At 43.0% G+C, this 18963-nt stretch overlaps 1 protein-coding gene across 2 annotated transcripts in view; it reads left to right on the top strand.

Annotated features, from left to right (window-relative positions):
- Positions 1-18963, top strand: part of MGAM (maltase-glucoamylase) — a 147715-nt gene that overhangs the window by 31232 nt on the left and 97520 nt on the right. For both annotated transcript variants that reach the window (XM_049894101.1, XM_049894102.1), the window contains 2 exons: positions 1594-1711; positions 3684-3778. In XM_049894101.1, coding sequence (XP_049750058.1) covers positions 1594-1711; positions 3684-3778 — 213 coding nt within the window. The remainder of the gene's footprint in view (positions 1-1593; positions 1712-3683; positions 3779-18963) is intronic.

Here is an 18963-nt window from a genome sequence, read left to right as displayed (position 1 = left end):
TCCTTTAGAGAATTCTAGGGAAACAATTCTTTAATTTGAAAACCAGTAAATAAAGAAAAATAAGTCTTTGTGGCACAATGCTTAAGTGCACAGCTGCTAACTTAAAAGTCAGTTGTTCGAACCCTCTAAGGGAGAAAAGACCTGATGATCTGCTCCTGTGAAGATTATAGCCTTAGAAACCCTATCGGGCAGTTCTACTCTGTCTTATGGGGTCACTATAAGGGTTTGAGGTCGACTCAACGGTATACGACAACAACAAATAAAGAAAAAGGCCCTCGTGTGCAATGGTTAAGCATTTGGCTGTTGACCTAAAGGTTGGTTGTTCTAACCCACCCATCGGCTTCGAGGGAGAAAGACCTGTTGATTTGCTCCCATAAGGATTAACTGGAAACCAAAACTGTTGCCTTCAAGTTGATTCAGATTCGTAGCGACACTGCAGGACAGAGTAGAACTGCCCCATAGAATTTTCAAGGAGTAGCTGGTGGATTCGAACTGCTGACCTTTTGGTTAGCAGCCGGATGCTTAATCACTGTGTCACCAGAGCTCCCCCATAAAAATTACAGCGTAGAAAATCCTATGGGCCAGTTCTACTGTGTCACATGGGGCATTTATGGGTCAGAAATTGACCTAATGGCACCTAACAACAACAAATAAAGAAAAAGAGTCAAGTATTCATCCTACCTTTCCTATATGAGAGAGGTTCTAATACCTCTAGGAAGCTAATAATAAATGAGGGAAAATTTCCCTATATAGGAACACTTCAGCTAATAAATAGGAAAGATGAAATTGGGATATCATTATCTCACAACACTTAATGAAACAATGGGTCTAGACAGCACTCATCAATGGCTGTTAACGTCACGTGAAGAGAATCAAGGAGGTATTATGTGTCTCCTGCTGGGAGATGCTATACCACCTATACAGCATTCTTGCTAGAAAATCAAACATGAATCTCATCAAACTTCTAGATCTAATAGTTAACTCATAGGAAATGTAAGAGTGGGGAAACATGGTAGTATGCATGAGGGTCCAATCAACAAAATCCAGATTGTGGGAAAATCTACAGAACAAAAGACTTCAGATGCTAACCAAAAGGTTGGCATCTCGAAGCCACTAGCTACTCCTTGGAAACCTTTCAGGACAGTTCTACTCTATCCAATAGGGTCACTATGAGCTGGAATCAACTCTAAGGCAACGGGTTTGTTTTTGGTTTGGTTAACCAACATAAACAAATTACAATATATAAATCTTACTTTGATGCTTGCTAGAGTAGAACAAACTGTAAAAAATTTATGAGACAATAAGGGGAATTTGAACATCTTAGAGATATTTCATGACATTAAGGATGTATTTTTAATATTTTAGGTGTGATGATAGTATTTTGATAATATCATTTCTTTTGTAAAGTTTGTTATCCTTTAAAGAAACCTACTGAAGTATTTTCAGAGTAAGGTATATGAAATTTGAATGGTCTGGGGGTAGGGACAAAGAAAACAAGATTGGCCATGAGTTGATGAGATTTTCCATGAAAAGTTTTACTAGCTATGTATTAAATAAAACCAAAATTTAAAATTATCCTCTCTTTTTTTACAGATGGCAAGAAAGAAGTTTACTTCTTTGGAGTTTATGCTCAGTGTTCTTCTGCTGGTGGTATTTATTATCACCATCCCTATATTTGTGCTTTCAGCCAGAGATTCTTTGGAATCAGAAGGTAACACAGAACTCTCATGTTCTCTGCCCGTATATTCTTATCAGAGCAAAACCCTCATCAATGGCAGACAAGTCCTGTTTCCACGTTCATTGGTGTGTGTGTGTGCGTGTGTGCGTGGACTTGGGTATGTCGATGTGGATTGTATGTGTGTGGGTAAAGGTTACTAAAATTGCGGCAGCTGAGCAGAGATACCCATTGTAAGCTCAGATACTTTCATTTCTCAATTTTATTAGCATAGTTCAGGATTGCACAATGAACACTTGAAGTATATTTGTTGAATTTCATTGAATAATCCTAATTCTGTTAACAATGATAAAATACTCTTATATGGAAGGCAGCCTAATAAAAATACAATCAATTATAGTCTCTTAGGTCAAAATCTGGTTCTTCTTGAAATAACAAAATAAAACCCTACCTAAGTTATTTGATTACAACTTTATTAAATCGCTTTATTCAAGAGGAAGGCTGGACTGTGCTGAGTCATCCACGCTCTCTTCTCTGGTTCATCGAGCGGCAGCTTCCTAGGAAATCCAGTTAGTAAAGCAAAGCATCAGTGTGGGGCTAAAGGAAAGCCTGCCGGCCCCTCCTAGCCTGCCCCCAGCCACAGCAACTTCTACTTTAATGGGAAGTTAGATTAGATCTCCTGGAAGTTTGTTCAGCTCTGAAAATTCTGTGATCCCGAAGATGGAACAACCAGCGCTTTGCAGGAATTGGCACAAATATGGAGTTCTGCTAATCTACCTCTTCTGAATTGGAAATCCTAAAGAAAATAAAGCCAATCAAAAGCCTCCCTGTTTTGGCTGAATGCCATTATTCATTTATTGTAAAGCGCCTTCAAGAAAACTCAGTTCTTTGCTTTAGAATGGAATAAATGCATCTTTTAAATTTTACTAATTTTTAATCTGAAATCAAAGCTCTCTAACCCTTAGGTAGGTCCTAGCGGCCAATTTCTACACCGATAGGCTCCCTTTATGTTGTTAGGTCTCATGGTGGCGCAGTGGTTAAAGCAATCGAGTGCCACCCAAAAGGTTGGTGATTCGAAGCCACCAGTGGCTCTGTGAGAGAAAGATGTGGCAGTCTGCTCCCACAGAAATGTACAGCCTTGGGACCCCTACGGGGCCGCTACCAGTGGGAATCTACTCGACTGCAGAGGGTTATGCGATTTACATTTATGTAAAGATGGACCCTGCTGAAGTGGTGGAGCAGTAGCTGGTGGCTGACGCTTTGGAGCTGAGCTATGATCATGCAACAACACGCACATGTGTGCAAAACATGATCTCTACCAGCAGCTAGGCGTGGAAGCAAAGGGCTAGAGCAGAACTTGGCAGATTTTTTCTGTGAAGGTAATGTTTTAGACTTTTAGACCATACCGTCTCTGTCACAACTAGTTGACTTGGCCATTGTAAGGAAAAAGCAGCTAAGAAACCACATAAACAAGTGGTGTGGCTGTGCTCCAAAAAAAAAAAAAAAAAAAATTGTTTTGGCCCTCGGGCCCCAGTTTGTACACCGTGGATAGAGGAAGGGTACTTGGCAAGCTTTCCATCTAGTGGTGGAGTCAAACTTCTAGCTCTTGCATGTACTGTCTCATAGTGGGAGGGACTTGGGGGTAGAAGGAGCCGATGCAGGTATTAAAAAACAAACCCGTTGCCGTCGAGTCGATTCTGACTCATAGTGACCCTGGAGGACAGAGTAGAACTGCCTCATAGAGTTTGCAAGGAGTGGCTGGTGGATTTGAACTGCTGACCTTTTGGTCTTATTCACTGTGCCACCAGGGATCCAATGCAGGTATATGCAGAAGTAAACCCAATTGAAAGAACAAGCTGAGGTTTTATGAAGTGAACAAATCAATTCTGAGGACACCAGCAAGAAACCTGATCCACAGTGGAGTTGCTGTAATCCGAGGAGTTGAGGACGATGGGGGTGTTGCATGCCTGTGATGTTGATGTCTGAAACCCATTTTATGTTTGCTTAGATCCTGGGACAAGTGCACCCCCTATCTCTGCGGAGTGCCCTGTGGTAAATGAACAGGAGCGGATCAACTGTATCCCTGACCAGCCACCAACAAAGGTTTGCCATATGGGTCTTTTCTGCATTAAGAGTTTACACCAATGAGCATTTTTTCTCTAATTGTTATTCTGGGAGAGTTTGCATTACAGCCAGTGATGGTCCAGGAAAGTAATCTCCATTCATGCTTGTATGGCTGCCTCTTGGGGAGAGGAAAACCTGGAAAATTCTCTTGAATGTAGGGTTGTTGTCAGCCTTAGCAAATAAAAATAGGCCACCCAGTTAAATGTAAATTTTGGATAAGCAATCAGTACGTTTTTAGTATGGAAACACTGGTGGTGTAGTGGTTAAGTGCTATGGCTGCTAACCAAAAGGTCAGCATTTCGAATCCACCAGGCACTCCTTGGAAACTCTCTGGGCCATTTTTAGTATAAGTATGTCCCATGCAATATTTGGGACTTACTATACTAAAAAGGAGCCCTGGTGGTGCAGTGATTAAGAGCTACAGAAGCTAACCAAAAGGTCAGTAGGTTGAATTCACCAGCTGTTCCTTGGAAACCCTATCGGACAGTTCTACTCTGTCCTTTAGGGTTACTATGAGGAATCAACTTGACAACAGCTGGTTTTACATTAAAAAAGTGTGTTTTACCTGGCAACGCTTCTTGCTTACCAGTTCTCTGGCTATATCACTGCCTGTTTCTTGCCCTCTCTGTCTCTCTTTCAACTTTCCGAATTCCAAAAGGTTAGTAGGTTCTACAATAAAAAGTGGTACATGTACGTAAAACATGAGCTGAAATAAGGATGAAGTTTCCAGCACCATGTATTGGAAGGAAGAAGGTACATAACTGTAGATTAAAGATAGCACCAGCATCTGAGCAGTTATTTTGGGCCAGTGCTTACTGACCATCAGCTAAAGTCCAGGGTGCACTGTACACACCACACCAGGCTCTGCTCACTTTGAGAAAGATATCTGAATGAAAAACAAATGAGGTCCTCTAAGGGAAGTCCCCTGATAAGCATCAGGAGGCTTGGGCGAAGCAGTGAAATGAGAGTTCTGCATTTGGTACTTTGGCACCTGGTGTTCTGTATCTATCGCTGTCTCTGTCCTAACCTCAGCAGCCAGGAATCATCACTGATGTTCTGACAGTTGTAGTTTTGGTTTGCCTAAAGGTCCTCGGTGCCATACAACTTTTTTCTTTGTTCCTGTTAGATGCTAAATCAGTCCAGCGGATTACTCTTCTTGGGGGATGAGTAAGGGGGGAGGTAGGTATTCCTGTGGAAGGAAGAAGTCAAAATCACCACCTTGGATGTCTTGATTAGGCAAAGGTAGAAATGACTAAAGGCAGAGAAATGGACAAGGACTGAAATCTTCATCAGGAAGCATGATGTTTCCAAATATCCAGATGTTTGGTGCATTCCAGCTCAAGTTCTGGTAATTGACTTGAGTTGCCCTTTTCATGAGCACTTTATTGTTGGGTAGATCATGTAGGCTGGAGCGTGCCTGGAGGAGGAAGAACAGCATCGAGTCCAGTGGGACTGCAATAGCGTGAGATGGGGAGAATAGTAGGAGATGATGTCACAGGGGAAAAGACGTGTGCTGCTGGTCATGGGGTTTCAGATCCCACAGAGCCTGTGAGTGATTATAACACCTAGTATTGTCCATGGGTGATGCAAATGGTCAACACTCTTGACTGCTAACTGAAAGATTGGAGAAGAGAGTGCTGGTGATTTCCTTCTGAAAAATCAGCCATTGAAAACCCTATGGAGCATAGTTCTACTCTGACGTATGTGTGGTTGCCATGAGTTGGAATCAACTCCCAGGCTATTGGTTTTATTGTCAATTCATCAGAATATTTGATTAACCATTGAGGGGTCCTGACTGTAAATATAATTAGGAGTTTCAAAATGGGAGAGACTGTGGAAGCCAGGCAGAAGCTATCTTGATGCTGGGACATGTGGTGTACTATTGGTCCTGAAGAGCAGGTGACAGTGTGGCTGGAAAAAGAGCTTCTGATGATAAAGGCACAGAAATGGGGTCTGTGGAAGTAGGAATTGTTCCACATGGGGCCTTTGGTGGTGGCTGAGGTAGCATAGAAGCTGAGCCAAGGAGGGCTTAGGCAGCAAAGCCTGAGAAGACCAGTGTCTGGGTGTGGGATGTGATAGACGGGGATGGCGGCGGGAGGAGTACAGACAGAAGAAGGAACCAGAGACAGATTAGTGTGGCTTGGAGTAGAGAAAATGCCTAGAACTGCGGGTAGGAGCCGAGTGACAGCTGAAACTAGTTGGGAAGTCTAGAGGATGTATTGACAGCAAGAGAGAGAGGTTGGGTCAGGTAGATAACTCAGGACCATGATCCCCTGGGGCAGGGTGGAGCAGTGCCTGACTGATGTGGGGGAACTAAGGGCAGTCGTCTTGGACAATAAGCCCGCTGAGGCAGGAAGGAGCCCTGACTGAGACCAAGGCGCCTTCCAAGGCTTCTGCAGTGTTCGGCCCTCCCCGGCATCATCCCCTGAGGGAAGTGGACTGGTTTCTGTTGGATTCTGCTGGGAGCAGGAAGGAGTGAGGCTGAGCAGAGAAGGTGGATTTGAATTTTGAAATACTTTAGAAGTCAAGTAGAGGAGCTTGGTTTTGATGTATATATAGCAAAAGAGGCCAGTCATTTAAGGCTGAAAGGAGTCAAATAATGGGGGAAAAATAGAAAAAGGACAGCAAAAGACCTAGAAACAAACACAAGGGAATGTAGAGGGGAGAACAATAAAGAAATGGTTCACTGTGGAAACAAATGCAACAAATGTTAGAATTTTGGGTCATAGGTTCAATTAAAGTAAGCAATTTTATTGTCATACAGTCTAGTGATAGAGATAAGCTAAAGAAATGAATGAAAAAAACCCTGTAATATAAACCGAAAAGAATGTAAGAGCTATGATGGGAATCACAAAGTAGAAGAGATTGTCCTCAGGGAAAAGGTAACAGTATGGAATTGAAGATAAGTAGGGTTTGACAGAGATAAGTGAGTTTAGAAAGTGAATTCAAAACAGAAGAGATACTGTAAACAAAGCTAGAGAAGGGGGCTGTAGGCCGTACATGTCACAGGGAATGCTCCCATATGGCCAAGATAGAGGGTGGGTGCCAGAGAGAAGACTTGGGTGGCCTGGAGCTGGATGGTGGAGGACTATTTCTGAGCTGCTTTGTTGGTAGGAATGGGAAGCTGTGACGTAGACATACCCTACCTCAACGGAGTGTCTGGTGTCTTAGGTTTGCAGAAGGTTGAACCATACCCACTCTGCTGACCCTGTCATGTTGTGCCAGGAAACGTGTTGCTGAGCTGCCCAGAAGGAAGACTAAGGCAGCCCGAGCCTTCTCCCAGCACCCATCTTTTTATTTGTTTTTGATGAATTTCAGATATCATTGCTGCTTCAGTAATAGACCTTTGGTGCTATTATTGTGAAGCCTTTTAATAAGCACTGTTATCAAGATGGTAATTCAATAAACGACCTTTGGCTTTTTCTGTATGTTGGGCCCAACTGAATTAGCCCATGGCTTTGAAGCTTACTTATTCGCATGCTCTACTTTGCCTCTGCCAGAAAGAAAACTCTGGGGACATTTTCCGTGATCCATGTTCTCACACAAGACAAATTGTAGGCTTGCTGCTGTATTTTTTGAGCACCCTGGGTGCTCTATGCTGATACAGACTGCTTTTGAGGACCTGGGTCTGTGGATAATGTTTCACTTCTATGATGCACACATTAAGAGGAAGCTGTGTGGAGGAGGAGGTGGGAAGAACTGAAATGAAAGGCTGGCTGGGTAGAACGTCCTGGAGCTGAAGCCACCACTCTGCGATTATATTACCCCATCTCCTCCTCTCCCCCAGGATTACATAGAAAAGGGCTAATAGCCTAAATGAGGCTTGGTTGCAGTTGGCCCCTGACTAATGGTGACTGCATGCATAGTGGCATGAAAAGCCTCCGGACCTGCACCGTACCCAGGAGAAGATGTGGATTAAACCATTGTGTTTCAGAGGGCTTTCACTGGCTTCTTTTTGGAAGTACTTCATCAGGCTGTTAGTCTGGAAGCTTCGGTTATACATGACCAGCTTCATAACAACAGACAAGCCTCTATTGATAGATGGGTGATGGCTGCTCACGAAGTACATGTGCAGGGAATCAAACCTGGACCTCCTGCGTGGAAAGCGAGAATTCTACCATTGAATCATCACTGAGCAGCAGCTCATTGTGGTACATTGGGTCAAGTCCAAACACTTTATACTGCCATCTAAGGCTCCATTCAGCCTTCCACACACCAATATAGCTCCCCTTAGACAGTCCCCCATGCAGATTTAGAGACACTTGTCTCAAACATACCCATCCTTGAGAGCACATCACTGTTTACTTACTGGATGAAGCCCTTTCAACTCAGAGTTGAAAGAGCCATTGATGCCAGGAAGCACAAAGATTTAGTCAAACTCCAGATATCCAGCTCAGGAGAGAGGTGGCAGATCACAACTGTAAAGACTTTAATGTCCAGGATGAGGCTGCACCATATAAACCCAGGAGACCAGATTTACACGCATAAAGCAAACTTGCGTGCCCTGCGTAACCACTGCAGAAGGACTGAGCTCTGCAGAGTGCCACCTGGTAAATGCACTGGAGTGGATGAACTGTATGCCTGACCAGCCACCCACGAAGGTTTGCCTTATGCATCTTGTTTTCATTAAGAGTTTATGCCAATGAGCAGTTTCTCTCTATTTGCAATTCCCGGAGACTTTGCATTATAGCCAGTGATGGGTCTGGCAAAGTAATCTCCATCCGTGCCTGTATGGCTGCCGCTTGGGGAGAGGAAAAGCTGGAAATTTCTCTTGGGTTTAGGGTTGTTGCCAGACTTAGCAAATAAAAAATAGGCCACCAAGTTAAATGTGAATTTCATATAAGCAACAAATAAGTTTTTAGTGTAAGTATGTCCCATGCAATATTTGGGACTAACAATAATAAAAAATATTTGTATTTTATCTGGCAACCTTTCTCGGTTACTAGTTCTCTTTGGATATATCACTGTCTCTGTTTCTTGCCCTCTCTGTTTGTTCTTCTTTCAACTTTCTGAATTCCAAGGAGTTATCTAGGCTGTATAACAAGAGGTCGTACGTATACATAGAACACGATTTACAATAAGAAAGAAGATTCCAGCGCCATGTATTGGAAGGAGGAAGGAAGAAGGTAATTAACTGTAAATGAAAGATAGCCCCAGCATCTGAGCAGTTCCTTGTGCCAGTGCTTCCTGGCTATCAGCTAACGTCCAGCTGAATATCTGATTACAAGGTGCACTGTACACACCACGCCAGGCTCTGCTCGCTTTGAGAAACATCTGAATGAAAAAAAAAAGAAAAAACGTGATTGGCAGCCTCCAGTGAATCAGTCAAAGTAGCGTTCTGCATTCGACTCTTTGGCACCGGGTGTTCTGCGTCCATCTCTGTCTCCCTCCTAATTTCAGCAGCCTGGGTCATCACCGATGTTCTCAGAGTTTTGGTTTCTCTAAAGGTCCTTAATACCACACAACTTTTTTTCTTCATTGCTGTTTGATGTTCAACTGCCCAGTGGATTACACTTTTTGAATGATGACATTATCCTTGGGTGGTGCTAATGGTTAACAGGCTTGACTGTTAACTGAAAGAGAAGAAAGTGCTGGTGTTCCACTTTAGGAGAATCGGCTATTGAAAACCCTATGGAGCACAGTTCTACTCTGACACACGAGGGGTGGCCATTAGTTGGAATCATCTCCCTGGCTATTGATTTTATGGTCAAGTCATCAGAATATTTGATTAACCATTGAGGGCTCCTGATTATAAATACAGTTAGGAGTTTCAGAATGGGAGAGTCCATGGAAACCAGGAAGAAGCTATCTTGATGCAGGGACATGGGATGTAAATATGGGTCCTGTGGAGCAGGTGACAGGCAAGGTGAGAGTGTTCCTGGAAGAAGGGCTTTTGACAACAAAGGTACAGAGATGGGGACTGTGGAAGTAGGAATTGTTCCAAACGGGGCCTTGAATAGTGCCTAAGATGGCACAGAAGCTGAGTCAGGGAGGACTCAGGCAGCAAAGCCTGAGAAGACCGGTATCTAGGTGTGAGATGTGATAGATAGGGGTCAGTAAGGGTGGAGTAAAGGCAGAGAATGGAACCAGAGACAGACTAGTGTGACTTGGAGTAGAGAAAATGCCCAGAACTTCAGGTTGGAGCACAGCGATGGTCAAAACTAGTCAGGAAGTCCAGAGGGTGTGTTGACAGCAAGAGAGAGAGGTTAAATCAGGTAGATAGCTCAGGACCATGAGCCCTTGGGGTAGGACGGAGCAGTGCCTGACTGGCTGTGGGGGCACTGAGGGCAGCAGTCTGATAGTAAGCCTGCTGAGGCAGGAAGGAGCCCAGAGTGAGACCAGTGCAACTGCCAAGACTGCTGCAGTGTTGGGCCCTTCCCCAGCATCGTCCCCTGAAGGGAGTGGACTGGTTTCTACTAGATTCTGCTGGGAACAGGAAGGAATGAGGCTGAGCAGAAAAGGCAAATTTGGATTTTGAAAGACTTTAGAAGTCAGGTAGAGAAGTTTGGTTCTGATGGGTAGAGAGCAACAAGGAGCAGCCATTTAAGGCTGAAAGGAGTTATGTAATGGGGGTGGGAAGAAAGAGGACAGCAAAAGACTTAGAAATAAACATGAAGGAACATTAGGGGAAAAGGAAAAAGAAGTGGTTCAATATAGAAACAAATGCAACAAAGGTTAGAATTTTGTGTTGTAGGCTCAATTAAATCAAGCAATTACCTTGTCAAACAGTCAAGTAGGAGAGATAGGATAAACAACTAAATTAAAAAACCCTATCGCAGTGGTTAAGAGCTATGGCTGCTAACCGAAATGTTGCAGTTCAAATTCACCAGCCTCTCCCTGGAAACCCTATGAGGCAGTTCTACTCCATCCTATAGGGTAGCTGTGAGTAGGAATCAACTGGACTATAATGGGCTTGGCTTTTGGTTTTTATCATATAAACCAAAAATAATATAAGAACTAGTATGGCAATCACAAAGTAGAAGAGATTATATTTAGGGAGAAGTGACAGTATGGAATTAAAGATAAGTAAGATTTGACTTTTTTTTATTTTTAAGATTTGACAGAAGTGGGAGGGGGTGAAGAAAGTGAATTCAAGATAAATGAGAGACTGTAAACAAAGTTAGAGAAGGGGGACTGTAGGACCATACATGTCATAGACTATCTACCTACCTGTTGCTGTTGACTCAATTCCAACTCATAGTGACCCTCTAGTACAGAATAGAACTGACGAATAGGGGCTTCAAGGAACAGCTGGTGGATTTGAACTATTGACCTTTTGGTTAGCAGTCCTTAACCACTGGACCACCAGGGCTCCAAGTAACATAAAGAATGGTCCCATATATAACCAAGATGAATGGTGGGTGGCAGAGAGGACTTGGGTGGGCTGGAGCTGCACGATGGAGGACTGTTTCTGTGCTGCTTTGTTGGTAGGAATGGGAAGCTGTGGTCTAGACATGCCCTCCCTAAACAGGATGTGTGGTGTTTTAGGTTTGCAGAAGGTTGAGTCATATCCTCCCTGTTGGCTCAGTCATGTTGTGCTAGGCAACAAGTTGCTGAGCTGCCCACAAGGGAGACTGTCCACTCTCCCAGCACCCATCTTTTTATTGTTTCTTGGTGAACTTCAGATATCATTGCTGCCTCAGTAATAGATCTGTGATGTTTTTATTATGAAACCTTTTTTTAATAAGCACTGTGTTATCAAGATGGTAGTTCAGTAAATGACCTTTGGCTTTTTCTGTACATTGTTCCCAACTAAATTAGTCTACAGCCTTGGCCTTCACTCATCTGCACGCTTCTCTTTATCTAGTCCAGATAGAAAACTCTGGGATCCATTTCCGTGATCCATGTTCTCATATGAGACAAATTGCAGGCTTGCTGTTGTATATTTGTGTATCCTGGGTGCTCTATGCTGATACAGACTGCTTTTGAGGGTCGGGGCCCATGGATAATGGACAACATCTATGATGCACACGTTAAAGGGATGTGCAGAGCTGTGTGGAGGAGGACGTGGGAAGAAATTAGTGACATGGCAGTCTGGCTGGCCAGAACATCCTGGAGCTGAGGACACCGCTCTGCCATTCTATCACTTCTATCTCCTCCTCTCCAACAGGATCACATAAAAAGGACTAACAGTCTAAACCAGGCTTGGCTGCAGACCCCAGTGTCTCTTGCTTCTAATAATGGAGGAGATCTGGTGTCTGTTGTTGTTGTTGTTGTTACGTGCCGTCAAGTCGGTTCCGACTCATAGCTACCCTATGCACAACAGAACGAAACACTGCCCGGTCCTGCACCATCTTTACAATCGTTGTTATGCTTGAGCTCATTGTTGCATCCACTGTGTCAATCCACCTCGATGAGGGTCTTCCTCTTTTCAGCTGACCCTGTACTCTGCCAAGCATGATGCCCTTCTCCAGGGACTGATCCCTCCTGACAACATGTCCAAAGTATGTAAGATGCAGTCTCGCCATCCTTGCCTCTAAGGAGCATTCTGGCCGCACTTCTAAGACAGATTTGTTCGTTCTTTTGGCACTCCATGGTATATTCAATATTATTCTCCAACATCACAATTCAAAGGTATCAACTCTTCTTCGGTCTTCCTTACTCATCGTCCAGCTTTCGCAGGCATATGATGTGACTGAAAATACCATGGCTTGGGTCAGGCGCACCTCAGTCTTCAGGGTGACATCTTTGCTCTTCAACACTTTGAAGAGGTCCTTTGCAGCAGATCTACCCAATGCAATGCGTCTTGATTTCTTGACTGCTGCTTCCATGGGTGTTGATTGTGGATCCAAGTAAAATGAAATCCTTGACAACTTCAATCTTTTTCTCCGTTTATCATGACATTGCTCATTGGTCCAGCGGTGAGGATTTTTCTTTTCTTTATGTTGAGGTGCAATCCATACTGAAGGCTGTGGTCTTTGATCTTCATTAGTAAGTGCTTCAAGTCCTCTTGACTTTCAGCAAGGAAGGTTGTGTCATCTGCATAACACAGGTTGTTAATGAGTCTTCCTTCAATCCTGATGCCCCGTTCTTCTTCATATAGTCCAGTTTCTCGTATTATCTGTTCAGCATACAGATTAAATAGGTATGGTGAAATAATACAACTCTGACACACGCCTTTCCTGACTTTAAACCAATCAGCATCCCCTTGTTCTGTCCAAACAACTGCCTCTTGATCAATGTAAAGGTTCCTCATGAGCATAATTAAGTGTTCTGGAATTCCCATTCTTCAAGTGTTATCCATAGTTTGTTATGACCCACACAGTCAAATGCCTTTGCATAGTCAATAAAACACAGGTAAACATCCTTCTGGTATTCTCTGCTTTCAGCCAGGATCCATCTGACATCAGCAATGATATCCCGGGTTCCACATCCTCTTCCGAAACTGGCCTGAATTTCTGGCAGTTCCCTGTCAATATACTGCTACAGTCATTTTTGAATGATCTTCAGCAAAATTTTGCTTGTGTGTGATATGAATGATATTGTTCTATAATTTCCACTTTCAGTTGGATCACTTTTCTTGGGAATAGGCATAAATATGGATCTCTTCCAGTCAGTTGGCCAGGAAGCTGTCTTCCATATTTCTTGGCATAGACGAGTGAGCACCTCCAGCACTGCATACGCTTGTTGAAATATCTCAAATGATATTCCATCAATTCCTGGAGCCTTGTTTTTCACCAATGCCTTCAGAGCAGCTTGGACTTCTTCCTTCAGTACCATCGGTTCCTGATCATATGCCACCCCTTGAAATGGTTGAACATCGACTAATTCTTTTTGGTATAATGACTCTGTGTATTCCTTCCATCTTCTTTTGATGCTTCCTGTGTCGTTGAATATTTTCCCCATGGAATCCTTCACTATTGCAACTTGAGGCTTGAATTTTTTTCTTCAGTTCTTTCATCTTGAGAAACGCCGAGTGTGTTCTTCCTTTTTGGTTTTCCATTTCCAGCTCTTTGCACATGTCATTATAATACTTTACTTTGTCTTCTCGAGAGGCCCTTTGAAATCTTCTGTTCAGCTCTTTTATTTCATCAAATCTCCCTTTTGCTTTAGCTGCTCGATGCTCAAGAGCAAGTTTCAGAGTCTCCTCTGACATCCACCTTGGTCTTTTCTTTCTTTCCTGTCTGTTCAATGACCTCTTGCTTTCTTCATGGATGACGCCCTTGATGTCATTCCACAACTCGTCTGGTCTGCGGTCACTAGTGTTCAATGCATCAAATCTATTCTTCAGATGGTCTCTAAATTCAGGTGGGATATACTCAAGGTCATACTTTGGCTCTCGTGGACTTGCTCTGATTTTCTTCAGCTTCGGCTTGAACTTGCATATGAGCAATTGATGGTCCATTCCACAGTCGGCCCCGGGCCTTGTTCCGACTGATGATATTGAGCTTTTCCATCATCTCTTTCCACAGATGTAGTCATTTTGATTTCTGTGTGTTCCATCTGGCGAGGTCCATGTGTATAGTTGCCGTTTATGTTGGTGAAAGATGGTATTTGCAATGAAGAGGTCTCTGGTCTTGCAAAATTCTATCATTCAATCTCTGGCATTGTTTCTATCACCAAGACCATATTTTCCAACTACTGATCCTTCTTCTTTGTTTCCAACTTTTGCATTCCAATCACCAGTAATTATCAGTGCATCTTGATTGCATGTTTGATCAATTTCAGACTGCAGCAGCTGATAAAAATCTTCTATTTATCTTTGGCCCTAGTGGTTGGTGCGTAAATTTGAATAATAGTCATATTAACTGGTCTTCCTTGTAGGCGTATGGATATTATTCTATCACTGACAGCTTTGTACTTCAGGATAGATCTTGAAAGATTCTTTTTGACGATGAATGCAACACCATTCCTCTTCGAGTTGTCATTCTCAGCATAGTAGACTATATGATTGTCCGATTCAGAATGGCCAATACCAGTCTCTTTCAGCTCACGAATGCCTAGATATTGATGTTTATGCACTCCATTTCACTTTTGACAATTTCCAATTTTCCTAGATTCATACTTCATACATTCCATGTTCCAATTATTAATGGATGTTTGCAGCTGTTTCTTCTCATTTTGAGTGGTGCCACATCAGAAAATGAAGGTTTCAAAAGCTTTAATCCATCCACGTCATTAAGGTCAACTCTACTTTGAGAAGGCAGCTCTTCCCCAGTCATCTTTTGAGTGCCTTCCAACCTGGGGGGCTCATCTTCCAGCACTATATCAGGCAATGTTCTGCTGCTATTCATAAGGTTTTCACTGGCTAATGCTTTTTAGAAGTAGACTGCGGGTCCTTCTTCCTAGTCTGTCTTACTCTGGAAGCTCAGCTGAAACCTGTCCTCCATGGGTGACCCTGAATACCGGTGGCATAGCTTCCAGCATCACAGCAACCCACAAGCCTCCACAGTATGAAAAACTGACAGACACGTGGGGGATCTGGTGTCTAGGGAAGGATAAAGCAGTCTGTCCAACCACCTAAGTAATCTTAGGAGTCTTTTTGGAGACAATGGAGCCCTAGAGCCCCTTTCATGGGTACTGGCAAAAGGATGGCTCTGTTACCTAACTCTCTAGTCCTGGCTTTGGTTCTGGGCTGGAGCTGTCTGCTGGCTGCAAGGAGCCTACTCTTGGGTGAGCAGAACTCATCACCTCCTCACCAAGTTTGCTTTCCCTTCTCATGGTCAGAGTTCTATAAGTGGTTCTATTATTCTTGTAGCCTCCTCGGCTGAAACATCAGAACTTTTGCTTGTCTGTTCCTGCCAACCTTTTGGCCAGTATTTCATGTGTTTGAAAGAATTTTCCTTAATATTTTCTAAAATGAGTCCTTCTCATCCATGTTCACTGCCAGCACATGAGATCCTTAGTACCTTCTGTTTGGATTAGTGCAGTCACCTCCAAACATCTCTTCCAAGATCCAGCTCTCCCGCATGTGATCTGTTACATATGTGATCAGATTACTCCCTTTCACGTCTTACTTCCATTATCTCTCTACTCAACTCAAGTACTGTGTTCTTGTTAGCTGCAGTCAAGTTGGCCCCTGACTCTGGGTTACTCCATGTATAATGGAACAAAATGCTGTCTGGTTCTGCACCATCCTTACGATCAGTTGTGAATTAAACCATTGTGATCCATGGGGTTTTCACTGGATGATTTTCAGAAATTGCTCACTAGGCGTTTCTTCCTAGTGTGTCTTACTCTGGAATCTTCAAAAGAAACATGTTCAGCTTCATAGCAACATACAAGTTTCTACTGTTAGATGGGTTGTGGCTTTGTATGCAGTGCATTGGGCAGAATCAAACCCTGGACTCCAGCATGGAAGACGAGAATTCTACCACTGAATCACCATTCTGTATTGTAGCAGTTCATCGTGGTATGCTGGGTAAAGCCCAAACAGTTTTTACTGCCATCTAAGACCCCATTCAGCCCTCCACACAGCTCTATAGCTTCCCTTAGAAGGCCCCCCATGCAGATTTTAGAGACAGCTGACTACACTTATCTCAAACCTACCCATCCTTGAGGGCACATCACTGTTTACTTACTGGGTGAAGTGCTTTCAACTAAGTGTTGAAACACCCATTGATGCCAGGAAACACAAAGATTTAGTCAAACTCCAGATATCCAGCCCAGGAAAGAGATGGTAGATCACAATTTTAAATACTTCAATGTTCAGGATGAGAACTTACTATATAATCATGGTAGAGCAGATTTACATGCTTAAAACAAGCCTATGGGTCCTACGTAACCATTGCAGAAGAGCTAAGTTCTGTGGAGTACCTTGTGGTAAATGAACTGGAGTGGATCAACTGTATCCCTGACTAGCCACCAACAAAGTTTTGCCATATGCATCTTGTTTTCATTAAGAATTTATGCCAGTGAGTTTATGCCAGTTCCTGGAGAGCATGCATTATAGCTGGTGATGGATCTGGCAAAGTAATCTCCATCTGTGCCTGTATGGCTGCGGCTTGGAGAGAGGAAAAGTTGGAAAATTCTCTTGGATTTAGGGTTGTTGCCAGACTTAGAAAATAAAAAATAAGCTACCCAGTTAAATGTAAATTTCATATAAGCAATGAATAAGTTTTTAGTGTAAGTATATCCCATGGAATATTCGGGACTTATAATAATAAAAAACATTTGTATTTTATCTGGCAACCCTTCTTGGTTACTAGTTCTGTTTGGATATATCACTGTCTCTGTTTCTTGCCCTCTTTGTCTATTTCTCTTTCAACTTTTTGAATTTCAAAAAGTTATCTGTGATGTTGTTGTTGTTGTTAGGTGCCGTCGAGTCGATTCCAACTCATAGCGACCCTATGCACAACAGAACGAAACACTGCCCGGTCCTGCACCAACCTTACAATCGTTGTTATGCTTGAGCTCATTGTTGCATCCACTGTGTCAATCCACCTCGTTGAGGGTCTTCCCTTTTTCCGCTGACGCTGTACTCTGCCAAGCATGATATCCTTCTCCAGGGACTGATCCCTCCTCTGTGATGTAGAACAAAAAGTCGTACATATACATAGAACATAGTTTAAAACAAGAACGAAGATTCCAGTGCCATGTATTGGAAGGAAGAAGGTTATTAACTGTAGATTGCAGATAGCACCAGCATCTGAGCAGTTCCTTGTGCCAGTGATTCCTGACCATCAGCTAAAGTCCAAGTTGCACTGTACACACTACACCAGGTTCTGCTCACTTTGAGAAAGATATCTGAACAACAACAACAAAATGTGCTCCTCTGAGGGAAGTCCAGTGATAAGAATTGGCAGGCTCGGGTGAGGCAGTGAAAAGAACTTTCTGCATTAGACTCTGCAGCTGCTGATGTTCTATATCTGTCTCTGTCTCCCTCCTGTCTCAGCAGCCCAGCGTCATCGCTGATGTTCTGACAGTTGCAGCTTTGGTTTCTCCAAAGGCCCTCAATACCACACAACTTTTTCTTCTTTCCTGTTAGATACTAAATATGCCCACTGAATTACTCTTCTTGGATGATGGGGTGAAGGGGAAATAGCTATGAGTATTGAAGGAAGAATATCAAAATCACCATCTTGGATGTCTCAATAGGAAAGGTAGAAATGAGTAAAGACAGAGAAACAAATGAGATTGAAATCTCCATCAGAGAGTGTATTTCCACATATCCAGAGTTTGGTGTGTTCCAGGCCAAGTTCTGTTACTTGACTTGAGTTCCTCTTTTCGTGAACACTTTATTGTTGGGTAGATCATGCAGGCAGGAGTGCGCCTGAAGGTAGAAGAATAGCAGTGGTGGTGGGGAGAATAATAGGAGATGATGTCATAGGGCAAAGGGCATGTGCTGGTGGTGGTGGGGTTTCAGATCCTGAGGAAACTGTGAGTCATTATAAGAACAATGCCCCTCCCCAGCACCATCCCCTGAGGGGCAAGGACTGGTTTCTCTTTAATTTTGCTGGGAACAGGAAGAAATAAGGCTGGGCAGAGAAGGTAGATTCGGATTTTGAAAGACTTTGAAAGTCAGGTAGAGGAGATTGGTTTTGGTAGACAGACAGCAAAAAGGAGCAGCCATTTAAGGCTGAAAGGAGTCAAATAATGGGGGCAAAAAGAAATAGGGCAGCAAAAAACTTAGAAATAAACATGAAAGAACATAGAGTAATGGAGAAGTGGTTCAGTATGGAACCGAATGCAACAAAGGTTAGAATTTTGAGTTTTAGGTTCAATTAAATCAAGCAATTATCTTGTCATAAATTCTAGTAGTAGAGATAAGGTTAATAAAATGAATTTAAAAAGTCTATAATATAAGCTGAAAATAATATAAGAACTACTATGGGAATCACAAAGTAGAGAAGGCTATCCTTGTGGAGAAGGTGACAGTATGGAATTAAAAATAAGTAGGGTTTTTTTTTTTTTTTAGGGTTTGACAGAGATGGGTGAGTGTAGAAAGTGAATTCAAAATAGAAGAGGTACTGTAAACAAAGTTAGAGAAAGGGGGCTGTAGTCCGTACATGTTGTAGGGAATGGTCTCATATGGCTAAGATGGAGGGGTGGGTGCCTGAGAAAAGGCTTGGGTGGGCTGGAGCTGGATGGTGGAGGACCATTCCTGTGTTGCTTTGTTGGTAGGAGTGGGAAGCTGTGGTGTAGGCATACCCTGCCTCAACAGGACGTCTGTTGCCATAGGTTTGCAGAAGGTTGAGCCACACCCAACCTGTTGACCCTGTCAT

Source organism: Elephas maximus, chromosome 8, assembly GCF_024166365.1.
Source record: "Elephas maximus indicus isolate mEleMax1 chromosome 8, mEleMax1 primary haplotype, whole genome shotgun sequence".
NCBI classification, from domain to species: domain Eukaryota; kingdom Metazoa; phylum Chordata; class Mammalia; order Proboscidea; family Elephantidae; genus Elephas; species Elephas maximus.
The sequence above is the reverse complement of the archived record's forward strand: the minus strand, read 5'-3'. Positions and strand labels throughout refer to the sequence as shown.